At 44.4% G+C, this 25,363-nt stretch overlaps 1 protein-coding gene across 1 annotated transcript; it reads left to right on the top strand.

The window, feature by feature from the left end:
• The first annotated feature begins 2,050 nt into the window (after positions 1-2,050).
• LOC111152970 (ZFP90 zinc finger protein) lies at positions 2,051-25,363 on the top strand. Its single transcript, XM_022511734.1, has 5 exons — positions 2,051-2,183; positions 2,468-2,534; positions 19,183-19,309; positions 19,651-19,746; positions 23,485-25,363. Exons 2-5 carry the CDS (start codon positions 2,502-2,504, stop codon positions 25,131-25,133), a joined length of 1,905 nt encoding a protein of 634 aa, XP_022367442.1. The 5' UTR covers positions 2,051-2,183; positions 2,468-2,501; the 3' UTR covers positions 25,134-25,363.

The raw sequence follows: 25,363 nt of genomic DNA on the forward strand, positions 1-25,363 counted from the left end.
GGAGTCTGCTTCTCCCTCTGACCCTCACCCCTCTTTTCCTCCCTCTTTCTCTCATTCTCTCTCAAAAATAAATAAAATCTTTTTTTAAAAAAAGATCGAGCATATAAATGGAAGGCATTTCGCATTAACGACAGGTCTTTTCGCCTCTGCCCTAGCTAGGACAAAATCCCGCTAAATAGTGCATTATCCGTTTCTCAGCAGAGGCGCTTCTCAGAGTGCGGCGGTGTGTGAAGAGGCTTTGGAGCACCTGATGGTCCCCGCCGATCCTCCTGGGCCAGGACCTCAACTGGACGTGTGAGATGGTCTTTTCAGCAGCAGTATTCCCAAGTCCAGAGCAGAGGCGGAGGTACTTGATATGGAGACAGGAGGTCATGGAGAAGAATGTGGCTCTTGATTGGCTGCGAGGCTGGTTAGCCCCGCGCCCGCGGCGTAGCCATCAACCCCCAGATGTGAACTGGCCTCTCACCTGTCTTCACCCAGTGACCAGACGACATTGGCCGACCAGGATACCTGACCTTCAGCAGCAGAGACGGCCAGGTAGGGCACTACTTCTCCGGAGGGGAGACTGCCAACCCTCTCTCGGTGCCCTCGGGGGGCCAGAATGCGTTCCCTAAACGGAAAGAAGGGGGCCATGAAAAACAAAACTCAACTTTGCCTCATTTGGCAAAAGTCTTCCAGGTGAAAGCTGGCTTTCAGGGCTCCACATACCACTCTTAAGTTGTCATTTTTGCCTCGTTTTTTGCCCTCTGTATATTCCTTACCAATTTTCCAGTGCATCAGTGTATTTTAAAAGGTTTTAAAAACTATTCCATCGGGCATTAAAGTTGTTTAGCCGCACCAGCAGAAACGTAAGTGCATTTGTGAGTTCCTTAGAGGAAACCCACTGATACCTGACTTGGGAGATAAGGCTTCGCTTCAACCTCTTCCAACTTTCTCAGTTCATTCTCACACCCCGTTAGTTCCACAGTCTCATAATGTGAGCTGCACCCTTCACCCACCGGGAGCTAAAGCGCAGCTGTTTTCCTGTGTTTCCACTTACTACACAATGAGAATTCAGGCTGCTCTCCTTACACACAGCCTGTTCTCTAATTCCCTTTCCCTTTCTCTGGAAGGCATTGGGTTTAATTATGTAACCGCCCCTCCCCCCATTTTCCCTGGGTGTTCTCAGTGTTTGAGAGTTTTCTTTCTCACATTTATCTTTGGGAGTGGGGGTAGAACCCTGCAACTCCCCCCCAGGTGGAGGACTTGCCATTCTGAGGTAATCTTTTCATTTACCATTCTAGTTTCCTTATAGAGCCTGCGAAAGAGGGGTGGTGTCGGGGCAACGGTTAGTAGCAACAGGGCAAATTCAGCGCTCGGCTCCCATTTTGTAATACCTGAGAGTGTCTAGCCCCAAATGCTTTGTCTTTCTTTAGAATGTGAAAGATCTAAATCCTCAGCTGAGTCCCGATTACCAATTCTGGGACAGCAGGAAAAGATTCTCTTATTCCCTTGGAGTAATAAGTGACTCGAGTTTCTTAGTCGTAGTAGGCGTGGTCTGGGGAATCAGTGTCCAAACACTCAGTAGTGACCCACGGGTGAACATGGCATAGGAGAGGCAACGGAAATAGCATCTTGTGATGATCACTTCATCACCCTTCACTGTCCTATTCCTATAGCTGAAGTCAGTACGTGAAACATATCTTACTGATAGGTTTACGTTTTTATTGCTGGCCTCGTCCAAAGCAGTGCGCACTAGCTCCCCGAAAGTAGGGTCTTTACTTTCCCATCTGCCGCTGAATCCGGCCCCTAGCAACATGCCCGTAGCACAGAAGAGGTGTTCAGTGACTGTTAAACTGGAATAAATGAACGTGCGAGTCTCCAAGCCACACCGCGCACTCCACCGCAGCTCCCCCGGTGTGGCGCCGCGACCTCCCAAGCGGGACCCACGCGCGCGGTCCTCTGGGAAGTGTAGTTCGCCACGGCCCCGGAGTTGCGGGACCGAGGCTCCGCGTGCGCAGGCGCACTTCCGGCTCTGCCCCGCCGCTGCGGCCATTGTCCGGCCCCAGTGTGGCTAAGGCCGCTTTGGGCTGTCCCTCCGCACATCAGAATTGGAGAGGACTGAACCTGCAGCGCGTGCAGGAGGAGCTGGCCCCAGCCCTGGGTGGGCCCGACGTCGCGAAATCCGGAGTCCGCAGGAGGCGGTAATTCCGAGCGCGGGTCAAGGCGGCACCTCCCACGGGTTTGGCTTGTATCCGCCCGGCCGCGCCCACCATCCTGCGGGTGGGACTGGGCGTGGCCAGAGGACGGTGTCCAGGATGCCGAGAGCCTTTAATTTGGTATCCGGGAAACGACAGGCCTAGGCGCAGTCCGCGTAGCTTCCCAAGCCTCTCCGGGAGAAGTGGCTGAGGGACGGAGGCGGGCCCGGCGCGGCGGGGAGGGGTCGGCGGTTGCAGCCGGGTGAGTGGGCCCTGTCCTCTCTTCCCAGCCCCAGTCTGAGAGCCGGCCCCAGCGAGGCAGGAATGGCCCCGAGGCCTCCGACGGCCGCGCCCCAGGTGAGCAGCGCGTTCCTCACTTCCCCAGGGCGTCCCTACCAGCCAGGCCCCCCGGGGCGTGTTTAGAGCAGTCATTGTTTTCCGCCTGTGAGACAGCCTTTCCTAGCTTGGTTATTCCCGCAGAGCCTCCAGCCCTGCGAAACCCAGGATATCCAGAGCTGAGGAGAGTGGGCGTCCCAAAACAGGGGCCGCACTGTGGGGAGGGGCAACCCGGGCGGTGCAGTTCTGCGGGAAGAGTTAAGAGTGAATGTGTCACTGTTGAGAGTCCTGAGTGCCAGTCCAATTCCTTGAACTATGTCAGGGAATGGAGAGGGTAGGGTGACAGGATAGAAAACTATAGAGGAGGAAGTTAACTGTTAGGGAAGGAGAGAGCAGCCCCAGCCTCTGACCCAGGGGCCATAAAAAGACGGTAGGAGCCAAAGAAGCTTGGCCAGGATTTGCCTTGAAAGAGGCTGGAGATGGGCCAGGAGGGAAAAAGAAAACATACGGAACAGGAAGGACCTGTCCCATAGCTTTTCTTGTTTTTTACCTTAACAAAGATATAATAGTGTATACCCCCACATGTCCAGCCTGCAGCTTCGTTAATATGAAGCTGTTTTTTTTTTTTTAACTCATGTATTGTGAGAGAGGAGGCATTTTCTAGAAGCATCACAACTCTGAGGTTATGCACTGATTTACCTAGAGTATGTGTGAAGATATAACAAAGTTCAGATGGTATTTTAATCCACACACTCTTTAGAATTAAGGAAAAATCACAAACTCCAGTTGCTAAGTGTGTGAGACTATCAGAATCAATCCAGGGGCGCCTGCCTGGCACAGTTGATTGAGAATGTGACTCTTGAACTCCGGATTGTGAGTTTGAGCCCCACGTTCGGTATAGAGATTACTTAATCCAGATAAAAATACTGATTAGTAATATCATATAAAAAGCAGTTTATGGTAAATTAGCGGCAACTGGGTGGCTTAGGTGTTTAAGCATGGGACTTTTGATTTCAGCTTAGGTCATGATCTCAGTCAGGGTCATGAGGTCAGATTCTATGATCAGCAGAAAGACTGAGATTCTGTCTCTTCCTTTCCCTCTGCCCCCTTCCTGTTCGCATGCATGTGCGCTCTTTCTCTAAAATAAATAAATCTTTAAAAAAATAAAAGTTTATAGTAAATTAAACATATAATGCCTTTATATGTTTTACTTCTTGTTGTGTGTTTTTGTTTTATAAAGGTGAGCCTTAAGGAGTAAAACAAGTAACAATACTAGAACAAGATAGTTGTTTGGTTTGACATGAGCCAGAGCAAATCAATCACTGGTCATCAGTGCAGTTCCATATAAAGTGCTTCCTCAGCAGGCTGTGAGAATTAGGACTGCTTAACACACTTAACATCTCATGGGCGTGTTGATCCTTTCATTAAGGGTTGCCTTTGTTTTTCTTCTTCTTTTATTTATTTTTTTTTTAAGATTTTATTTATTTGATAGAATGTACAAGTAGAGGGAGTGGCTGAGCAGGGAGCCTGATTTGGGGCGGGGCTCCATCTGAGGACCCTGGGATCAAGCTGTGAGCTGCAGGCAGATGCTTAACTGACTGAGCCACTCAGGTGCCCCAGGGGTTGCCTTTTTTTTTTTTTTTTTAAGATTTCATTTATTTATTTGACAGACATAGAGAGGGAACACAAGCAGGGGGAGTGGGAGAGAGAGAAGCAGGCTTCCCGCTGAGCAGGGAGCTGGATGCGGGTCTCCATCCCAGGACCCTGGGATCATGACCTGTGCTGAGGGCAGATGCTTAATGACTGAGCCACCCAGGCGCCCCAGGGGTTGCCTTTTTAATGGTGAAAGTAGATTTGTGTTCTGAGCAGTGACTGTTAGGGACTGCTTTAACTACACTTTCAAAACTTTGTTGCCCAAGTACTCTAGTTCAGTTATATTCTCTTGGGATGGCCTGACAGTTCCCTTGGATTACCTAATCCAGGCTGCAGGTAATGACCCTGGTGGAAAGACAACAACTGAATCCACAAAGGGGGTTTTTTGGTCAGAAATTTCCCTTTATCGAGTTTCCTTTTCTCTGAGCTTGACCCTCCAGGGAATGCAAGAGATGAGTAATCGAGTCATCTGACTGCTTCTCCTGGAGGTAAACTGAGAGGGGAGTAGCTTCCTAGAGAAGTATATAGCACAGGACAGGTGATGTTTCTGAGGTCCAGAGGCTGCTGTGCATACAGAGAGGAAAGTGGAAATTCTGCCTGTGGGAAACAGTCAGCGGAGATGCCATTTCTGCATAGAAGCAGAGTCCAGCAAGTGAAAGTGAAGGGGGTGGAGATAGAGCTGATGGAGTTGGTGCGTCAGGGATGTTGGGAGGCAAGAAGATGAAGGGCATGATCGTGAAACTGTTGTGTGTGACAGTGGGTATGGGCCACAGGCAGTGAGGAGATGAGAATAGAAGGGAGTTTGGACATTTTTCTTTGCGGCTGGGGTAACCCATTCATTCATTCGTTTATCTATTCATTCGGCTGATAGCCATTGAACCCCTGTGATGTGCTAAGACACTTTTCTAAGTGGTTGGGATATATTAGTGAACAACATTTATAATCTCTGCTTTTGTGGGGCTTACGTCCTAGAGGGAGGAGACAGAAAAATGCAGTAAGTAACTTTTATAATATCCTAGAAGCTGACAGTACCAGAGGGGAGAAGAAGGTAGAGAAAAGTAAGGGAGATGGGGGGGGTGGCTTGTGATAAGGGTACAGCTTAAATAACGAGGTAAAGGTAAGCCCTATTCTTACTGAGATGGGGGCCTCTGGGTGGACTGGCAGGAGGCAAGGGAGTCTGTGGGGCACAGGGCTGGCGAAGAGTGCCCCGAGCAGCAGGATTTGTGCGTCATGTGTTCAGGGAGCTGCGGGTGATTGGTGTAGCTTGAGTCACTGTTGTTGAGCAGGAAACTAAGATGACTTTTTCTTCGTTTTAAAGATTGCCGTGAATGACGAAATATAGGAGCAAGAATTTCAAAGTCAGAGCTCTCATGAAGAGGTGTTTGAGGGGTGGGACCTTCCTCTGGCATTTGGCCAGCAAACATCTGAAAGGACTCCAAGATGGAGGGGAACAGCAGCAGAGTGGGGGATACCCCGAAAATCCTTAGGATCTATATAGGATCATTAGTAGCTGTGTGTAAACATTAGGTATCTTTCTCTTCATTATATGCACTATGTTTTTAGTTAGGAATAAAAAAAGGTGAAACCACAAGAACAGTAAGAAATGGGGAAAGTTTTAGAAGAAAAAAGTTGCATATGGATTTCAGGTTTACCTTGACGGGGAGGAAGTAGAGAGGGACCAGGACCTGGTCTCCATGGACTCCAGATCCCAAGAGCTCCATGGTTAGGCTCATCAGGATGAACAGGCTCAGCCAAAGCTGTCTCGGGTCACCTGGACTCAGACAGGATGCTCCTGGACCCCCAGGGGCCACCAAGCCACTTGCTGAACCAGGTCAGGGAATGTTCAAGCTCCCTGTGGCCAGAGGTCTCCTTTCTTAGCCTCCTCCTGAGCTGCCTGGAGCCGGGCTTCAGGCCTCAGCCCAGACACACTTTCCCCTTTTGTGAGTTCACACAACACTTGTGCACAGCAGTCATAGTGCTGTTTTTATGTCCTAAGGAGTTGTGTGTTTACCCATCCGTGTCTGTACTAAGCTTTCAGCTAGCTCCTTTAGGGCAGGGCTGTTTGTCTGCTTTCATCTCTTTCTCCAAAGTACACGCTCTGTAAGCGGGTGTCAAAGTAGCAAACATTCCTAACCACTTAACCCCAGCAGTAATTCTGTACTTTGTGTATTTTCTACTAAACTAGCAAAAACTGTGTTTTTCCGGTAACCGTGACCCTAATTTTCTGATAAAATAATTGTGTGAAACAGTATAACTTTCACTGAACCCTTTTAAGGAATGGTCCTTTTTAAAATTTTTATTTTTAGTTTTTTAAAAGATTTTATTTGAGAGAGCAAGAGAGAGTGAGAGAGCACAAGCAAGGGGGACAGCTGAGGGAGCGGGAGAAACAGGCCTACTACTGAACAGGGAGCCCCACGTGGGGACTTGATACCAGCATCCTGAGATCATGACTTGAGCCGAAGACAGATGCTTAACCGACTGAGCCATGCAGCCACTCTCTGTCCTTTTTTTTTTTTTTTTTTAAGATTTTATTTATTTAGAAAAAGATTGTGAGCGGGAGAGGGGCAGAGGGAGAGAGAGAATCTCAAGCAGACTCCACGCTGAGCATAGAGCCTGACGTAGGGCTGACTCTCATAACCCTGAGATTGGGCCTGAGTTGAAATCAACAGTCAGACACTTAACCAGTTGAGCCACCAAGGCTCCCCAAGAAATTTTGTGGTTAAGACAATGTTAGGATGTCAAAACCTGATCTTCTAAGATCTATTTCAAAAAATATTTTTTTTTCCCTCTCTTTTCTATGTCTTGTATGTCTTATCAGGGGCACCTGGGTGGCTCAGTTGTTTAAGCATCTGACTCTTGATTTTGACTCAGGTCATGATCTCGGGGTCATGAGATCGAGCCTCATGTGTTGGGTTCCATGGAGCTCAGAGTCCAGTCAAGATTCTCTCTCTCTCTCTCTCCCCCGCTGCCCCTCCCTCTGCTCTCTCTCAAACAAATGAATAAAATCTTTAAATATTTATCTATCTATCTAATCAAAGTATGTAAGCATATATATAATACAGATTTTTTTAGTATAAAAAAGTCATTTGTGATCTTTGTTTAGTACCTCTTCATTTGTTGTGATGAATTGCCTTCATTTCTCTCTGTACATGTTTTTCCCTTCAACATTTTAAATTTCATATAATTTTTATGTGGAGTTTTCTTCTTCTTTTTTTTTTTAAGATTATTTATTTATTTATTTGACAGAGAGAAAGAGAGAGAGCAAGAGAGGGAACACAAGCAGGGGGAGAGGAAGAGGGAGAAGCAGGCTTCCTGCTGAGCAGAGAGCCCAATGTGGGGCTCTATCCCAAGACCCTGGGATCATGACCTGAGCTGAAGGCAGACACTTAACTGACTGAGCCCCAACTTCTGTTTTTTTTTTTTTTAAACACTTTTGTTTTTCAGATTTTATTCATTTGTTTGAGACAGAGCATGAAGGGGGTTGTGTAGCAGAGGGAGAAGGAGAAGCAGATTCCGGGCTGTGCTGGGATGATTTGGGAACAGTTGATTTCATTCTCAATTATTAAGGTTTTTACTTTTTTGCATCAACATTAGTGATTTAAGATTTTAAAATTACCCATTTCTTTAAGATTTTTCACATTTCTTAACACCTGGTGTGTATTTTACTGGTTTGTTTATTCCCTTTAAAGTGATTTGTTTTGTTGTTTCTTTTTTTTTTTTTAAGATTTTTATTTATTTATTTATTATTTTTTTTAAAAGATTTTCTTTATTTATTTGACAGAGAGAGATCACAAGCAGGCAGAGAGGCAGGCAGAGAGAGAGGAGGAAGCAGGCTCCCCGATGAGCAGAGAGCCCGATGCGGGGCTCGATCCCAGGACCCTGAGATCATGACCTGAGCCGAAGGCAGCGGCTTAACCCACTGAGCCACCCAGGCGCCCCAAGATTTTTATTTTTAAGTAATCTCTACACCCATTGTGGGCCTCCAACTCAGAACCCCGAGATCAAGAGCCACACACTACACTCACTGGGCCAGCCAGGGACTTGAGTTATTTCTTTTCTTTCTTTCTTTCTTTCTTTTTTTTTTTTTTTTTAAGGTTTTATTTATTTATTTGACAAAGACCACAACTAGGCAGAGAGGCAGGCGGGGGCGGGAGGGTGAAGCAGGCTCCCCGCCTAGCAGAGAGCCTGATGCAGGTCTCAATCCCAGGACCCCGAGATCATGACCAGAGTGGAAGGCAGAGGCTTAATCCACTGAGCCACCTAGGAGGCCCCAGTTGTTTCTTTTATATACTAGATACGCCAGAGGTTTTTCTGTTTATCTGGTACTTAAGAGGAACCAGCTTTTGAATTTGGCTCTCAACATCATTTTTGTGTTTGCCCCTGCTTTTTATTTAACAAAAATATTATTTATTTATTATTTATGATTCTGAAAATGATTCCTCATTTTCCTTCAGTAGGAATGACCCAGAATGGGCGCCTAGGTGGCTCAGTCGGTTGGGCATCTGCCTTTGGCTCAGGTCAGGATCCCAGAGTCCTGGGATGGAGCCCTCATTGGGCTCCCCTCTCTTTGGGGAGCCTGCTTCTCCCTCTCCCTCTGCCTGCCGTTCCCCCTGCTTGTGCTCTTTGCCTCTGTCAAACAAAGAGCATGGAGGACAAGGGGAGTTAGAGAGGAGAAGGGAGTTGGGGGAAATAGGAAGGGGAGGTGAACCATGAGAGACTATGGACTCTGAAAAACAATCTGAGGGTTTTGAAGGAGCGGGGGTGGGAGGTTGGGGGAACCAGGTGATGGGTATTGGAGAGGGCACGGATTGCATGGAGCACTGGGTGTGGTGCAAAAACAAGGAATACTGTTATGCTGAAAAAAAAAATAAAAAAGTCAAAAAATAAAATAAAATAAATAAAGAGAAAAAAAAAATCTTAAAAAAACAAAAAGAGTGATCCAGACTCTATATTCATTCATTCAGCAGACATTTTTGGAATACCTTCTCTATGCCAGGCAGTGGTTCTTAACTAGGGTCACATTTCATAAGTAGTCGGGCGAAGATGCCTGCTTCCTTTGTGACGTCAGTAGGGCTTCATTGAGGAAATTTAGTGAGAGGGTGTACATAAATGACTGAGCTCGGTGCCTGGCCTGTGGTGAGTGTTCACTGAAGTTACCTGTTGCTCTTTTATAATGAATCACCTGAGGAGTTTTTAAAAGTTGTTTGTCAGGGCCCTCCATGCATGGCAAGTTTTCTAAGTTGCTCTGCTGATTCTGGACAATTCCACCGTGCTTGATTTTTGGAAAAAGAGTTTGAGAAAATGTTGAAGGAGAAAAACATGACCAAAAAGCTACAGTTCTAGGGGCACCTGGCTGGCTCAGTCGGTAGAACATTCATGTCTTGATTTTAGGGTTGTGAGTTCAAGCCCAAGTTAGGGATAAAGATTACTTTAAAAAAATAAATAAATAAAATCTTAAAAAAAAAAAGCATATATACTTAAAAAATAAACAAACAAAAAACACCGAACAGCTACTATTCTGAAGTGGAGATATGGACGTACTATTCTGAAATGGAGATATGGACCAAATGGTGATGGGGGAGGCAGGGAGATGAGGGATCTGGAAAAGCTTCAGAAGGGAAGAGACCATTGGACTGGTTCTAGAAAGGGGAGTAGGAATTTTTCCTATAATGCTGAGGGAAGAAAGTACATGGTGGTCAGATAAGATGTGCAAAGACAAAGCGCCTCAAAAGAGAATGCTGTAATAAGGGCAAGGAGTCAAAAATTGGTGAGAAAGGGGGCAAAATTGGAGAGAAAGCTCTAAGGCTGTATCACTATAAAGTCCCTTTAGAACCACTTTCTCTGTATCCCAAAGATTTTGGACTGCTGTGTTTTCATTTGTCTTCATGTATTTTTTTATTTCCTCTTTTGATTTCTTGGTTGACCCATTCACCATTTAGTAGCATGTTATTTAACCTCCACATGTTTGTGTTTCTTCCAGATTTTTTCTTGTGGTTTCATAGCATTGTGGTTGAAAAAGATGCATGGTATGCCTTCAGTCTTTTTTAATTTCTTCAGACTTGTTTTGTGGCCTATCATATGAACTGTTCTGGAGAATGTTCCATGTGCACTTGAAAAGAAAGTGTATTCTGCTGTTTTAGGGTGGAATGTGCTGAATGTATCTGTTGGCTCCATCTGGTCCAATGTGTCATTTGAAGCCACTGTTTCCTACTCGATTTTCTGTTTGGACGATCTATCCACTGATTTAAGTGGAGTGTTAAAGTCCTCTGCTATTACTGTATTACTCTTGAAGACTTCCTTTATGTTTTTTATGAGCTGCTTTTTGTATTTTGGTGGCTCCCATGTTGGGTGCATGAATATTTACGATTGTTATATCTTGTTGCATTATCTCCTTTATGATTATATAGTGCCCTTCTTTGTCTCTTGTTACAGCTTTGTTTTGTTTTTCATTTTTTTTTCAGATTTTATTTATTTATTTGACACAGAGAGAGAGATCACAAGTAGGCAGAGAGGCAGGCAGAGAGAAGGGGGGAAGCAGGCTCCCTGCTGAGCAGAGCCCGATAGCCGGGCTCGATCCCAGGACCTTGAGACCATGAACTGAGCCGAAGGCAGAGGCTTTAACCCACTGAGCCACCCAGGCGCTCCTGTTTTTCATGTTTTTAAAAGATTTTTATTTACTTATTTGACAGAGAGAAAGTGAGCACAAGCAAGGGGAATGACAGAGGGAGAGGGAAAAGCAGACTCCCGGCTGAGCAGGGAACCAGATGCCAGACTCCATTCCAAGAGCCCAGGATTATGACTTGAGCCAAAGGCAGACTCTCAACCGACTGAGCCACCCAAGCATCCCTAAAGTCTTTGTTTTAAAGTCTGTTTTGTTCAATATAAGTAATGCTACTCCAGCTTTCTTTTCACTTCCATTTGCATAATAAATGCTTGCCTATCTTTCCACTTTAAATCTGCATGTCTTTAGGTCTGGCATGAGTCTCTCTTAGGCAAGATATAGATGGGTCTTATTTTTTTCTCCATTCTGTCACTCTGTGTCTTTTGACTGGAGTGTTTTGTCCATTTATGTTCAAAGTAATTATTGATAGGTATGTACTTACTGCCATTTTGTTACTTGTTTTATGGTTGCTGTTGTAATTCTTTTCCTTCTTTTGCTCTTTTCTCTCTCTCCTGGCTTTCTTTCGTGATATACTTGGATTCCACTCTCTCTCTCTCTTTTCTTCTTTTTTTTTTTGGCATGTCTGTTACTGGTTTTTGGTTTGTGGTTACCGTTAGGTTTGTATATAGAATCTTACGCATATAGCAGTCCATATTAAGTTGATGGTCTCCAGAGTTTGAACCCATTCTTTACTCTTCTCCCCCCCCAACATTTTAGGTATATGGTGTCACAGTTTATATCCTTTCATTTTGTGACTGCCTTGACTGTTTTTTTTTTTTTTTTTTACATATACTAATTTTTTTTTTTTTTTGCACACTGCCAGGCTTATGGCACTGCTTTGGATGAACTCTGGTCAAGGGTATATTGCAGGGGGCAGGTCTGCAAGAGAACTCGAGGGTTGGGGCACACGGTGCCTGTAAGGCCCTTAATGGTCTGGTGGGGGGCAGGGCCTGCAGCCTCCTGGGAAATCTCCTGCTTAGGCTGGGATGTAGGGTGAGTCCACAGAAGAGCACTGGGGCTCGGTGTACTGTGAGCAAGCTGGGTGGAGAGTGTTCACACTGCAGGGGTTCCCAAAGGTGCCCATGTATTCAGGGTGGGGAGTGGGGGAGGGAAATGGCACCTGCCAGCTCTTTTGTTCTTAGAGAAGTCTCCCAAAGATTGCTGCCCCTCCAGCATATGGTCTGAGATTAGTAAATAAATCTCTTACCCCTATACCCCAGGCGTTTTTCAAATTGCACCTTCTGTGGTATTATTTTTCTGGGGCTGTTTGTTGTGCTCTTTTTTTTTTTTTTTTTAAGATTTTATCTATTTATTTGACAGAGATCACAAGTAGGCAGAGAGGCAGGCAGGGAGAGAGGAGGAAGCAGGCTCCCTGCCAAGCAGAGAGCCCGATGCGATGCGGGACTCGATCCCAGGACCCTGAGATCATGACGTGAGTTGAAGGCAGAGGCTTAACCCACTGAACCACCCAGGCACCTTGTGCTGTTTCTTTAAAGGCCGGGACTCAGTTTCCTATCACCCTGTCTGGCTCTTCGAGAGCTGAACCCAGTGATTTTTTTTTTTTTTTAAGTTGCATGGGGTACCAGGTGGCTCAGTCAGTTGGGTGTCTGCCTCCTGCTCAGGTGATGGTCTCAGGGTCCTGAGATTGAGCTGAGCAGCTGGCTCCCTGCTCAGCAGGGAGTCCGTTTCTCCATCTCCCCCGCCCCTCCCCCAGCTCGTACTGTCTTTTGCTCTACTCACGTGCTCTTTCTCTGAAATAAATAAAGTCATAAAAAAAACTTTATTAAATTCCCATGTCTTAAGCCCCACTTATTATAAGAACGTTCAAAGTTAGGCCCCTCTGATTTTCAAAGCTGAATGTTATAGGGATTCATCTTGCCAGTGCAGTCCCATGTGCCTGGGGTGCCTGGGGTGGGGATATGCTTCTTTTCTTTCTCTGTGCCCACGTTGTTCCGCCCTCCTGCAAACAGTCCCACAGATCTGTTTGGCTCCTCACCAGGCTTCACCCTTCCTACTCTCTTCGTTGTGGCCTCTTCTCTACATTTCTCTGTGGAGAATCTGTTCGGCCAGCCTTTAAGTCATTTCCTGGGTTCCTTGCACTGAGGCGAGTGCTAAGTATATCCACAGGGTGAGGTGGAGATCTAGGATGGTCCAAAACAATGGAAACTACATACATAATTTTAAATTTTCTAGTAGTACAATGTAGAAAGAGATGGGTGAAATTAATTTTGTTAATACATATTGTTTAACCCAATATAACTGAAATATTTCTAAATGAATCAGTATTTTAAAGTTACTAACAAGATAGTTTATTTATTTCTTTACTTTGGTGCTATTTTGAAACCCGGTGTGTAACTTACACTTGCCACACAGCCAAGTTTGAATTAGCCACATTACAGGCGCTCAGTTGTGACATGTTTTTGGTGGCTACCACATCAGCATGCGTCTAGAAAGTTACTGCCTGGCTTAATGGTATCATTGGCAGGGGAGGTTTTTGAGCAGGATTTGAGACATGAAAGGGAGGGTCTATATTTAGGAGATGTTTTTTGAGGCTCTTGGTGATTCCAGGGCATAAAGGAAAAATGAGACAGGTTTCCAGGTGAGATGCTCTGGACGATCATGCCCTTAGCCTAAGTGGGGCATCTGTGTGTGTGTGTGTGTGTGTGTGCGCGCGCATGCGTGTGCATGTAAAGGAGTAATAGTGGTTTCTGTCCATGCTCAATGGTTAAATATGCCCTTAGCCCAGTTTGCCAGGCTGTTACTGGTCTGGTATCAGAAAGCACGGAGTACTTGAGTGAAAACCCCACACTGTGTCTTAGCAAGTGTAATGCGTTCTAATCGGGGAAACTAACTTTGGTCTTGGAGTGGTTTGTATAAATGTGATTGTTTTTACTTACTAGCTACCATTCTCTGGTTTTCAGCTTTGGGAAGTTTCTAAGTTACAAAGTTTCCTGAGTTAGAATTTGAGCAGATGTCTGCTCCGCAGTTGGCACATGTTGGAGCGGGAGGTGGTATCTCTATATCTGCAAGTGTTGTTCTGCAGAGCTCGAAGTGTCCTTTCACCCTTCTGCTCTTAACTCTTAGGTTTCCAGTTCTGGGAACCCAGCTAGAGATGTTACAGATGAGAAGATTGGACCAGGAGGTCTGTGATTCACCCAAGGGACTGCACGTTATCAGTGGGCCACTTTTTATGGGCCCAGGAAATCGAGTCTTCTCAACATTGTATATGCTGTTTCTAGTTCTTTGGACCTTTTATGTTAACATGACAAAGGCAAAATACTTGATACTTCGTGATAACCTTCTTAATTTTTAAAAGGGGCTGATAATGAGGTCCATTTATATCTGGAAGGAGGGTGAATGCTGTTGAGTTGAGCTCTCAGAGTGGCTTGCTCACACCCGAGGTCTCAGTACATTTTACCTGTTTAATATTACAAGCTCTTGATTGTCTTTTATGTACCAAACTGATTCTGACCTCTGGAGATTCAAAGGTGCCTGAGACAAGGTCTTGACCCTTTGGAAGCACAATGAATAATAGGTAACAGACAATATAACGTAGTGTCTTATGAGCGTGCTGGAGGGTGCCCTGGGAGGAGGGTTGTGGAAGGTGTGAGGCACTTGGCCCAGACATGGGGGTAGGAGAGGAACCCCAGAGGAGAAAACTTTACAGAGTCTTGCTGAGAGAATTAATGTTACCTAGGCAGAAGAGGATAGGCCAAGCATTTTTTTTTTAAAGATTTTATTTATTTATTTGACAGACAGAGATCACAAGTAGGCAGAGAGGCAGGCAGAGAGAGAGAGAAGGGGAAGCAGGCTCCCCGCTGCCCAGAGAGCCCGATGTGGGGCTCGATCCCAGGACCCTGGGACCATGACCTGAGTTGAAGGCAGAGGCTTTAACCCACTGAGCCACCCAGGCTAGGCCAAGCATTTTTACAGAGGCAAAAGAGAGTGTTTAGTTTCAATTTGTAACTCTTCTGCAGGCTGAATTATGGTGTCCACGGTTAGGAAAAGCCAGAGGTGAGGCTGTGGAAGTAAGGTGTGGACCAGGTTATGAAGAACTCTGAAGGTCACATGAAGGAATCTAATTTTTAATCTAAAGAGAAATATTTTTTGGGTGCTTGGGTAGCTCAGTCGGTTAAGCATCTGTATTCAGATCAGGTCATGATCCCACGGTCCTGGGATCGAGTCCTGAATCGGGCTCCCTGCTTAGAGTAAGGTTTGCATCTCCCTCTGCCCCTCATGCTTGCCCCCTCTCATGCTTGCTTTCGCACACATGCTTTCTCTGTTGTGCACACATGCAAAAATAGATAAATAGAAAATCTTAAAAAAAAGAAAAGAAAAGCATTTATTAAATATTTCTGGAACACCTACTATGCACCAGGTCTGTTCTAGGCACTGAAGAGTCAGACATGAAGAAAATAGGTGATAGTCAGGCTCTCCCGGAGTTTACATTGTGCTCTGCAATACATACTATAAGCAAATGAAAATATATGTCAGGTGGGAAGGACTATGAAAAGGAGAGGAAACCAGAGTGACAGTGCAGGGTGCGATGCTGTTTTATGCAGGGTGGTCAGGGAGGTTTGCTCTGATGAGGTGATATTTGAACAAAGAGCTGGAGCAAATGAGTAGGGAGCCACGTGCAAATCTTCAGGAAGAAACTTCCAGGTCAAGGGAACGGTCAAAACAAAGGCTCCAGAGCAGAAACATGCTTGGTGTGTTCCAGGAATCTGAAGGAGGAAGAGCAGTGGGTCAGGGATGAGGTTCAAGATGAAGTCAGGGAGATAGTAGGGGACAGAGTGGCGGGGGATGTGTAGGCCACTGTGAGGACTTTGGCTTTTACTTGGAGTGAACTGAGATCCTGTTGGCAATTTTTAAGCAAAGGAGTGAATTGATCTGACAGATTTTAACACGATCACTCTGTTTGATATATGGAAGACAGGCCTCGGAGCAGGGCATAAGTGGAAAAGGAGAGAAGTTAGGAGGTTGTAGCAGTAGTCCGGGTAAGAGGTGATGGTGGCCTGGTTTGTAACATGATCAAAGGTTTGCATTTTAGAAAACTGACTCCCATAGTGGGTAGGAAAAAGAGTTGTGGGATCAAGAGTAGAACAGAAGCCAGTAGTTGCCCTGTTGAGGCAAGAAATGACATTTGTTGAACTAGACATTTGTTTACTGGTTAGCATTCCCTGCCATGAGTGCAGTCTGTTTGGGGAGGCAGAAGAAAATCAGGAGCCCATGTATTAAATATGGGGAAACTGGGGGCACCTCTGCTGGCTCACTGAGAAGAGAATAGGACTCGATCTCGGGGTTATGAGTTCGAGCCCCACATTAGATGTAGAGATAATTAATTAAAAATAATAGAGGTGCCTGGCTGGCTCTGTTGGAGGAACATGTGACTCTTGATCTCAGAGTTGTGAGTTCAAGCCCTACGTTGGGTGTAGAGATTATTTAAATAAATAAACATTTTTAAGTAATAATAATAAATTGATAGGAGGGACCAGTTAGGCAAAGGAATCCAAGTTAGCTGACAGCCAAAGGGGCTGTATGTTTACAGGACAGAGTAGGCAATGGGGAGAAAGTGTTATTTCTTACAACCTGACTTAAAATGCCTACCTTGATCCAACCCCTTTTACCCTGCTGGCCATGCCCATCCCAAGCCAAGCCTCTCTTTTCAAGCTTGGTAGTCCCCAGATTGGATTCCCACTTTCTTCTCCGATTCAAATGGTACTTACATCTTCAGGCCTAGCGCATAGCCAGCCTTAATCTCTTTCTTCCCTCATTTTCTGTCCTCTGCAGGCCTGTGGCACCTCGCTTTACTATGAATTGTCTCATACTGTGCTGTAATGAATAAAACATCTTAAAATAGACTGGAACCTACTCAAGGACTGCAGTGTTTTTCAGTTGTATATTTCTTTCTGCCACAGTGCATCTGGTAAAGCCAGGCACCTAGTGAATGTCTCCTGCCACCTTCCCTGGCACAGTCCAGATCCCTGATTTCTGTCAGAAAAATCTCCCACATTCCAGCACTTCCTTGTTCCTGCAGGGACACAGCCACAGTGCTGAGCAAGAATACGGTATGGAGGAGCCAGTGTTGGGTGTGGATGTGGTCATGATCCTCTCTCAACAGGAGGAGGGCCCTCTCCTGTCTTCTCTAGAATTCACAATTCTGTCAGGAAACCAGAGTTCAGTGTGAATCAGATACTTGCTGGGCACTGTGTTTTCAAGTTAAAGAAAAAAAGGTACAGTCTCTGCCCTCATAAAATGCTCAGCATCTAACTAGGAAAACAAGTATTAAATAGATTATTAGGTTTATTCGAATAGTCATAGGTGTACAAAATGGCTTAAAACACATAATACCAAACAAACAAAACAACAACAACAACAACAAAACAAACCCAAAACACACAATACAGGGATTGACCCTCCAGTGGGGGATCTGAAGACTTCACTGAGGATCTGTTAACCAAGACCTGAAGTATGAAATGGAATTAGCACAGGAAAGAAAGTGGGAAGGTGGGGAGAGAATGACACCCTGCAGGAAATTGAAGTAGCTCCAGATGAGCTATAGCGGAGCCTACAGAGAGATGGACACAAAATAAGGCGGAAACTTCCATGTAACCTTCCCTTACTGCTCCAGTTAACCCAGCTCTGCTCTCAGTGCCTTTTCACACTAATTATCTTTACCATATTTTACTGTATACATTTTGAGATCGAAATCCAACCAGGACCAAAGGAAATATTTCAGGTAGGGCCTGTTGACAGGTATCTCATAGCCTTAACAAGGCCTAGTAAGATAAGACAAAACTCAGTCCTTAAGTATTGGAACTGATGGAGAGGCATGGGGATCTTAGCTAGCCTAGGTTCAGTGGGTAGTGAGGAAGAAGTGATTGCAGGGGGTAAGAATCGGGAAAAGACCTTGACCTAGCAATTCCAATTCTAACTAGCTATATCTACAAAAAGGAGTTATTGTAGTAATGTTTGTAGGAGCAAAATACTGACTAATTGTCCACTAACAGGGGCTGGTTTATTCACTCACCAACTATTTTTTTAAGATTTTATTATTTAAGAGAGAGAGAGAGTGATAGAGCATAAGTGGGTTAGAGAGGAAGAAGCAGACTCCCCGCTGATCAGGGAGCCTGACATCAGGCTGGATCCCACGACCCCAGGATCATGATATGAGCTGAAGGCAGACACTAAACCGACTGAACCAGCTAGGCTCAGCGCAGCCCCCTCACCAAGCATTTCTTAAACATCCACTCTGTGCTGGACATATAAATGATTAAGATAGATAAAGTCCCTCTTCTTGTGGAGCTCATGGTGGCTGGGAATGGGGGGGGCAGAGAGGTTAACAAGTTAATCTCAGATTATTGTTGAAAGTACAGGTGTCCTTTTTACCTGAATGTGTTTGGTTCCTGAGTTCAAGTGGCAGGGATTCAGGCAGTGAGAGGTGCCTGTGTTTGGAGGAATATTAACATGGTAGTGCGATGGGAAGTAAATTGGGAGGGACATGCTAAGACAACTTCCCTGAGGGATGTGCTCAAGATGAGAACTGAGTAACTAGAAACTAGTTTTCCACCATGTGGAGATCCTAGGGAAGAGGGAGTGACAAGTATAAAAGCCCCAGGGTAGGAACAAGCTGGATGTATTCAGGGATCAGCAAGGGCAGCCTGGCCGGAGTCCAGTAAGTGGTGGGCATGTCCGGATCTCCTCCGTAGGACAATGGGGTGCTCTTGGTTTTAGGCAATGATTATGTTATGGTACTGTTGTCTGTGGAGTACTATGAGGCAGTTCAAAGGGATAAGGTGAAATTATTTGTACCCCTATGGGAGGATCCCCAAGATACATAGTTAAATGCAAAAAGCAAGTTGTAGAGCCATATGTAAGGTATTTCACAAAACAAGACTCTCTGTATGTGTGAATGAAGCACGGAGTAGGGACTCTTGAATGTATGTACCAAACTGTTCACAGTGCTTATTTCTAGGGAGCACAGTGAAATTGGTGAAAGGGGTGAAGGGGGGCCATTGTTCCCCCCCCCCATTATATTTGGATTTGGTAACAAAGGAAGTGCATGGGCAGTGAGGAATTGATGATTGTGTGACAAGGCTTGGCTTTCCAAGAAAACATGATAGCTAAGTAAGGATATGGGATTGCAGAACATGTTGCCCCTCATGACATTCCTGCCTGCCATACTGGATTCTTTACAAAATTATGTGAGCAGCTAGTGTATTTAACCCAACATCACCCCCTCAGGATATCAAATGTGTGATCACTGTTTCTGATAGCCCTGAAGTATGTTCCCAGTGTTGCCATGGGAACATTTGTGGTGTGGATCCCTAGTTGAACAGGAATGTGATCCTACAGGAATCAGTGACATTCAAAGATGTGGCTGTGGACTTCACCCAGGAAGAATGGCACCACGTGGACCCTGCTCAGAGGCGCTTGTACAGGGATGTGATGCTGGAGAACTATAGCCACCTGGTTTCTCTTGGTAAGGACTGAGTCAGTATCTTGCCTACTGGCAGGTTTTTTCTTTCTCAGGTGCTAAGATTGTGGGGCTCGTAGATCAGGTGGCCGTGAGCAGGGTTGCCTCACAACTAGAGCTTCTTCTTCTCTTTTGGACTCAGCTTTATAGTTCCCTGAGCCTGCTCTTTAGGTAAAGTTCTTTCTTTTGCAGAACCGGAAGTAGGTCATTTGATTGCATGACTCCTCAAGTTGCACCTTTTTTTTCCCTTCAGAGTTCCTGAAGATCAAGGACTAGTACTGACTTGTAGGAGGGGTCTTTGTCCACTTGCACAAACAACCAAATCTTGTGTATTTACCCATGAGCAGGGTATCAAGTTTCCAAGCCAGAGGTGATCTTCAAATTGGAACAAGGAGAAGAGCCATGGATATCAGAGGGAGAAATCCAAAGACCTTTCTGTCCAGGTAAATGAGGGGGAGTGAGGCACGCAGGCATCCGTGCGCGCAGTGGCACAGCTGGGGCGGCGCAGAGGAGGGAGCACCTTCATATTGGCGCCTTGGGAACTCCTAGACCTGCAGAGGAGACGGAGCCATCTCCCGGATGACACCTCTGTCTCCCTTCTCCAATAGGGTGTTCCTGCTGCTGGCAGGTCTCGGAGGAAAATGTACCCCTTTGTCCTACACAGAATACCATTTCTCCCTATACTGTGACCCGATTGCTGGATTTTCGCCTCTGGTGTCCTCTGTCTCTCATCATGATTGCAATCCATTTTCTTATTCATTGAGACATTAATTGAACTCTCATGTCCTCTTGTTTTGTCTTTCTGCTTTTACAGTCGGTGGCCCCAGACTTATAGGCAGTACCCATGGCTTTGATTCTCCATCTTTTCATAACTTGCCTTCAGACTTCTTCTCCTCACCACACTCCTACAACACCTCTCTGGGGAGGAGTGCCATCTTCCTTCCATCCTGTTTTCATGCCAGTTTGCTTCATTGCCTCCATGGTTCCTGCAGTATCATCCTTTCCTGGTCTCTGGGCTTACTAAGTGCTTTGTAGCTTTAGGTCTTTGACTTTGCTTCGTTTTCTCCCTAAGCGAGAGGGAGATGCTCCTCCCCTTTTCTTTCTGTATTAGCACCAAACAAGGGTGGTAGTTACAGAGCTTTATTCTATACTTTGGACCTAGAAATAATCCTTACTTGTACCCTGGTCATTTTTTTCCCTTCTCATAAGACCATTCCTTGTGGAAGTCCCATGCAATTAAATACCTAAAATCTAAATTAATCATCTTTCATCCCCAGCCAGCACATTTTGCTACCTTGCCCATTACTCGTTTCTCCCTTTGCCCATTAGAAACCACTGAATCTCTAATCCCTCAGTACAAACAGCCCACTCAGTTTAGACTTTTTCTTGCAGTTCAGTTTAGTTTCCTCTCAAACTAGGCCCCACTTGGAGATTACTACAATTCCCAGTTGAAATTGATCAGTCTTTTCTTTTATAAGCAATATTGGATTTTTAAAATCATAGCTTTTTTGAGATATAATTTAAATGCCATAAAATTCACCTTTTTAAAGTGTACAGTTTCGTGGTGTTTTAGATATTTACTGAGTTGTGCAACCATCACCATTATCTAACTGCAGAACATTTCAACACCCAAAAAGAAACCCCATACCCATTAGCGTCACTCTCCATTCCCCCCAACTCCTGCACCCATTAATCTTTATCTATCAATGGATTACCATTTCTGGATATTTTATGTAAATGGAGTCATATAATATGTAGCCTTTTGTGACTGGCTTCTTTCACTTAGCATAATATTTTCAGGGTTCATTCATGTTGTAGCATGTATTAGTACCTTCATATTTTGTATTGCTGAGTAATATTCCATTGTATGGACAAACCACCTTTTGTTTATCTACTCATCACTTGGTGGACCATATTGGATTTTAATGCTCTATCTTCATAAACCACTTACCTCTGACAAAACCTTGCTGTTACTCCCTATACCCCGTTATAGGAAATAAAAACTCCCCCTCGACTTACAGGTCCCCTATCATATCTTCCAGTATTCTCTTTCTGTTCCCACTAAAACAAGCTCCACTTGGGTTGAACTTTCTAATGTTTTCTGTAAGTAGTGTGCAGTTTCCCTAGTCAGGTGATACTCTCTACCTATCCAAAGCTGTCTATTCCTTAAGTTCAAGGTGTCTATTCGATCCATGAACTTACTATGTATTTATGTATTTATTTCTTCCTTCCCTGATCACAAATACCATTTATATCATCTTTACTGCCCAAGCTCAGATTTTAAGAATATACCATCTGATGGTTTTCCATTTTTATCAAAAGATTGATTCTTATTTCTAAGACTTCAGGCTCTTGGAGAAAGAGTCTATTGTATATCTATGTATTCGGTATTACAGAGCACATAGAAAGCAGTCAGGAATTACTTGATTGTTTTTTCATGTGATTGGGGAGAGAACTTTCTCATTCATTCATGTCAACATTTCTTGAATATCCCTCTGAGAAGTATTCTAGAAGAAATACAAAGCATTTTCTGTCATTTGGAAAATTAGAATTGAGTCTTGTTCCAGGGTAAGGAATTTTGAGGCTTAGGGTCCCTTGATTGTTGTTTTTTTCCCTCCTGACATTTTATGAATATTTTCAAATGTATAGGAAGTTGAAAAAATTATACAGTGAACACCATATACCTACCACCAAGATGCTATAGTTGTTAAAATATTATTACATTTGCTTTATCACATATTCATCTATCCCTTCTATCAATCTTTTTTTAAAATCTGTCATACTTTTTGATGCATTTCCAACTAAGTTGCCAACATAAGTACATTTCACTCCTATATTCCTGTGTATCATTAACCAGAGTTCAATATTTATGGGGTTTTTTTTTTTCAAGAAAGACATGCATACAGTAAGATATACAGCTCTTCTAAGTACCATCCAGTTGATTTTGACAAATGCACTCAGCCACCTAATCCAAATTCAGTTCAATATAGAACATGTCCATCACCTCAGAGCCCTCCTTCTCCTTAGTTTTTTAAAAATTACCGTTTTTAGAGGCTCCTGGGTGGCTCAGTCGTTAGGCGGCTGCCTTCGGCTCAGATCATGATCCCAGGGTCCTGGGATCAAGCCCCACATCAGGCTCCCTGATCAATAGGAAGTCTGCTTCTCCCTCTCCCACTCCCTCTAATTGTGTTCCCTCTCTCGCTGTATCTCTCTCTGTCAAATAAATAAAATCTTAAAAAAAAAAAATAAGAAACCTAGAAACTAATTGTCTGGTATTAATATTTTGAGGTTAAACAGGGGTTTGATTTTGGTTTTTATTTTTTGAGATTTTATTTATTTATTTGACAGCACCAGTGAGCATAAGCAGGGGGAGGGGCAGAGGTAGAGGAAAAAGCAGACTCCCCACTGAGCAAGGAGCCCGATGTGGGACTTGATCCCAGGACCCTGGGATCATGACCTGAGCCAAAGGCAGATGCTTAATAACTGAGCCACCGGGCACCCTGAAACAGGGGTTTAGAGATCAATTTATTAGACTAAGTAAAATCCTTTTTGCTCAAGAGAGATGATTAGTGTAGAACCAGAACTCCAATAGGCTAAAACCTTAGCCCTAATTATAAAAGCAATGATAATTTGCCTCCTAAAATATGACTTTATCTCAGCCTTTAAAGTATAGCACTTGGTCTCCAAGTAAGTCAAAGGATGATTTCCATTACATCAATTGCTGTGGATTTTCTCTATAGGATTTGAAGATTTGGAGCCTCAGAGGAGACTTTAAAGAAATTGTGAATTGGCTATATTAGGAAGACAGATTTGGGGATGATTTGTAAAATGGGCAGGAAGCATGAAAAACATACAGGATCTTGCAAGACAGACCATGGTTTTATTCCATTTGTGTCTGTGCTTAACATTCTCATGCTCACTTATTCCCTTACTTCCTAACCAGTCCTCCTAGAGGGGATTCCTCATTCTAGACTTACCATACCCTCTGGCTCGGCGGTCTGCGCTGTCACTTCTCCGTACTCTTCCTTTCCTTCATTGTGGGTCTTCTCTCCAAACTATAGGACTAATTGCAAAACAGAATCATGTATAGTTTATATTTCTTTCATTTCCCCATCCCTGCTGTAGCAGTTTGTTTCAGCAGGAGGGAATAGGGGACTTTTGCACTTCGGATTTTTTTTCAGACTGGAAGACCAGGCCCGAAGCCAGATCATCACATCTGCAAGAGAGCGTCTCTGCAGGATCCCGTAGCACAGATGGCCTTTCGCATGCCACCTTCCAAAGCACTTGGGGTGTTGGTAGCCAGTTTGAGAGGCACCAGGAAAACTGGAAAAGGTACTTGGGGCCAGATGCATCCAACCAGAAGAAAATAATCACGCCAGAAGAAAACTTCCAGCAAAATAAATTTGGTGAAAACTCTAGATTGAACACAGTCCTGGTTACACAACTGAATGGTCCTTCAAGGCCTAATGAATGTGATACACTCGGAAGCAGTTTGGGACATACTTCAGATATAATTAATCAGAATAATATCCTTGCAAAAAAGAAACCTTATAAATGTGACAAATGTAGAAAAGCCTTTATTCATAGATCATCACTTACTAAACATGAGAAAACTCATAAAGGAGAGGGAGCTTTCCCCAATGGTACAGATCAGGGTATTTATCCTGGAAAGAAACACCATGAATGTACTGACTGTGGGAAAACCTTCCTCTGGAAGACACAACTTACTGAGCATCAGAGAATTCACACTGGGGAGAAGCCCTTTGAATGTAATGTATGTGGAAAGGCCTTCAGGCATAGCTCATCCCTTGGTCAGCATGAGAATGCTCACACGGGAGAGAAGCCTTACCAGTGCAGTCTCTGTGGGAAAGCCTTCCAGCGCAGCTCCTCCCTTGTTCAACACCAGAGAATTCACACTGGAGAGAAACCCTATCGATGCAATTTATGTGGGAGATCTTTTAGGCATGGCACGTCCCTCACTCAGCATGAGGTCACACATAGTGGAGAGAAACCCTTCCAGTGTAAGGAATGTGGGAAAGCCTTTAGTCGATGTTCTTCCCTCGTCCAGCATGAAAGGACTCATACGGGAGAGAAACCTTTTGAATGTAGCATATGTGGGAGGGCTTTTGGTCAGAGTCCATCCCTTTATAAACATATGAGGATTCATAAGAGAGGCAAACCTTACCAAAGCAATAACTATAGCATAGATTTCAAGCACAGCTCATCTCTTACACAAGATGAAAGCACCGTCGCTGAAATGAAATCCTATCATTGTAATGACTGTGGGGAAGACTTCAGTCTCATTACTGACTTTACTGATCATCAGAGGATCCATTCCGGACAGAACCCCTATGAATGTGAGCAAAACTTTAGTCAACAACCTATTTCTCATCCTGGAGAGAAACCCTATCAGTGTAATGTATGTGGAAAAGCTTTCAAAAGGAGTACAAGCTTCATAGAGCATCACAGAATTCATACTGGAGAAAAACCCTACGAATGTAACGAATGTGGAGAAGCCTTTAGTCGGCGCTCATCGCTTACTCAGCATGAGAGAACGCACACTGGAGAGAAACCCTATGAATGTATTGACTGTGGGAAAGCCTTCAGTCAAAGTTCATCCCTCATTCAGCATGAGAGAACTCATACTGGAGAAAAACCCTATGAATGTCATGAATGTGGGCGAGCCTTTCGAAAGAAAACCAATCTTCACGATCATCAGAGAATTCATACCGGAGAAAAACCCTATGCTTGTAAGGAATGTGGGAAAAACTTCAGTAGAAGTTCAGCACTAACTAAACACCAGAGAATTCATGCACGAAATAAACTGTAGAAGCCCTGAAATTAAGGAATGTGCAGAAAATTTTAGCTAAAATATTGTTCTTATTTAGTATCTGAGGATTCTTACTAGAGAGGAAGCTTGAGAATGTAATGGCTCTGTGTGTGTGTGTGTGTGTGTGTGTGTGTGTGTGTGTGCGTGCGCGCGTGTGAAGAGAGCTCTGTGCTAGTGACAATGTTTTTAATAAATAGAAACCACCGTGTGTGTGTGTGTGAAGAGAGCTC

This window comes from Enhydra lutris, unplaced genomic scaffold, assembly GCF_002288905.1.
Source record: "Enhydra lutris kenyoni isolate GAN:26980312 unplaced genomic scaffold, ASM228890v2 scaffoldscaffold30, whole genome shotgun sequence".
In the NCBI taxonomy this organism is placed as follows: Eukaryota; Metazoa; Chordata; class Mammalia; order Carnivora; family Mustelidae; genus Enhydra; species Enhydra lutris.

What these genes read in the sequence shown, in the direction of transcription:
- LOC111152970 (XM_022511734.1), top strand. Translation starts at nt 2,502, where the DNA reads ATGGCCCCGAGGCCTCCGACGGCCGCGCCCCAG. An exon ending in CTCCGACGGCCGCGCCCCAG is followed by an intron (nt 2,535 to 19,182) that starts GTGAGCAGCGCG and finishes GTGATCCTACAG; the next exon opens with GAATCAGTGACATTCAAAGA. An exon ending in CCAAAGACCTTTCTGTCCAG is followed by an intron (nt 19,747 to 23,484) that starts GTAAATGAGGGG and finishes ATTTTTTTTCAG; the next exon opens with ACTGGAAGACCAGGCCCGAA.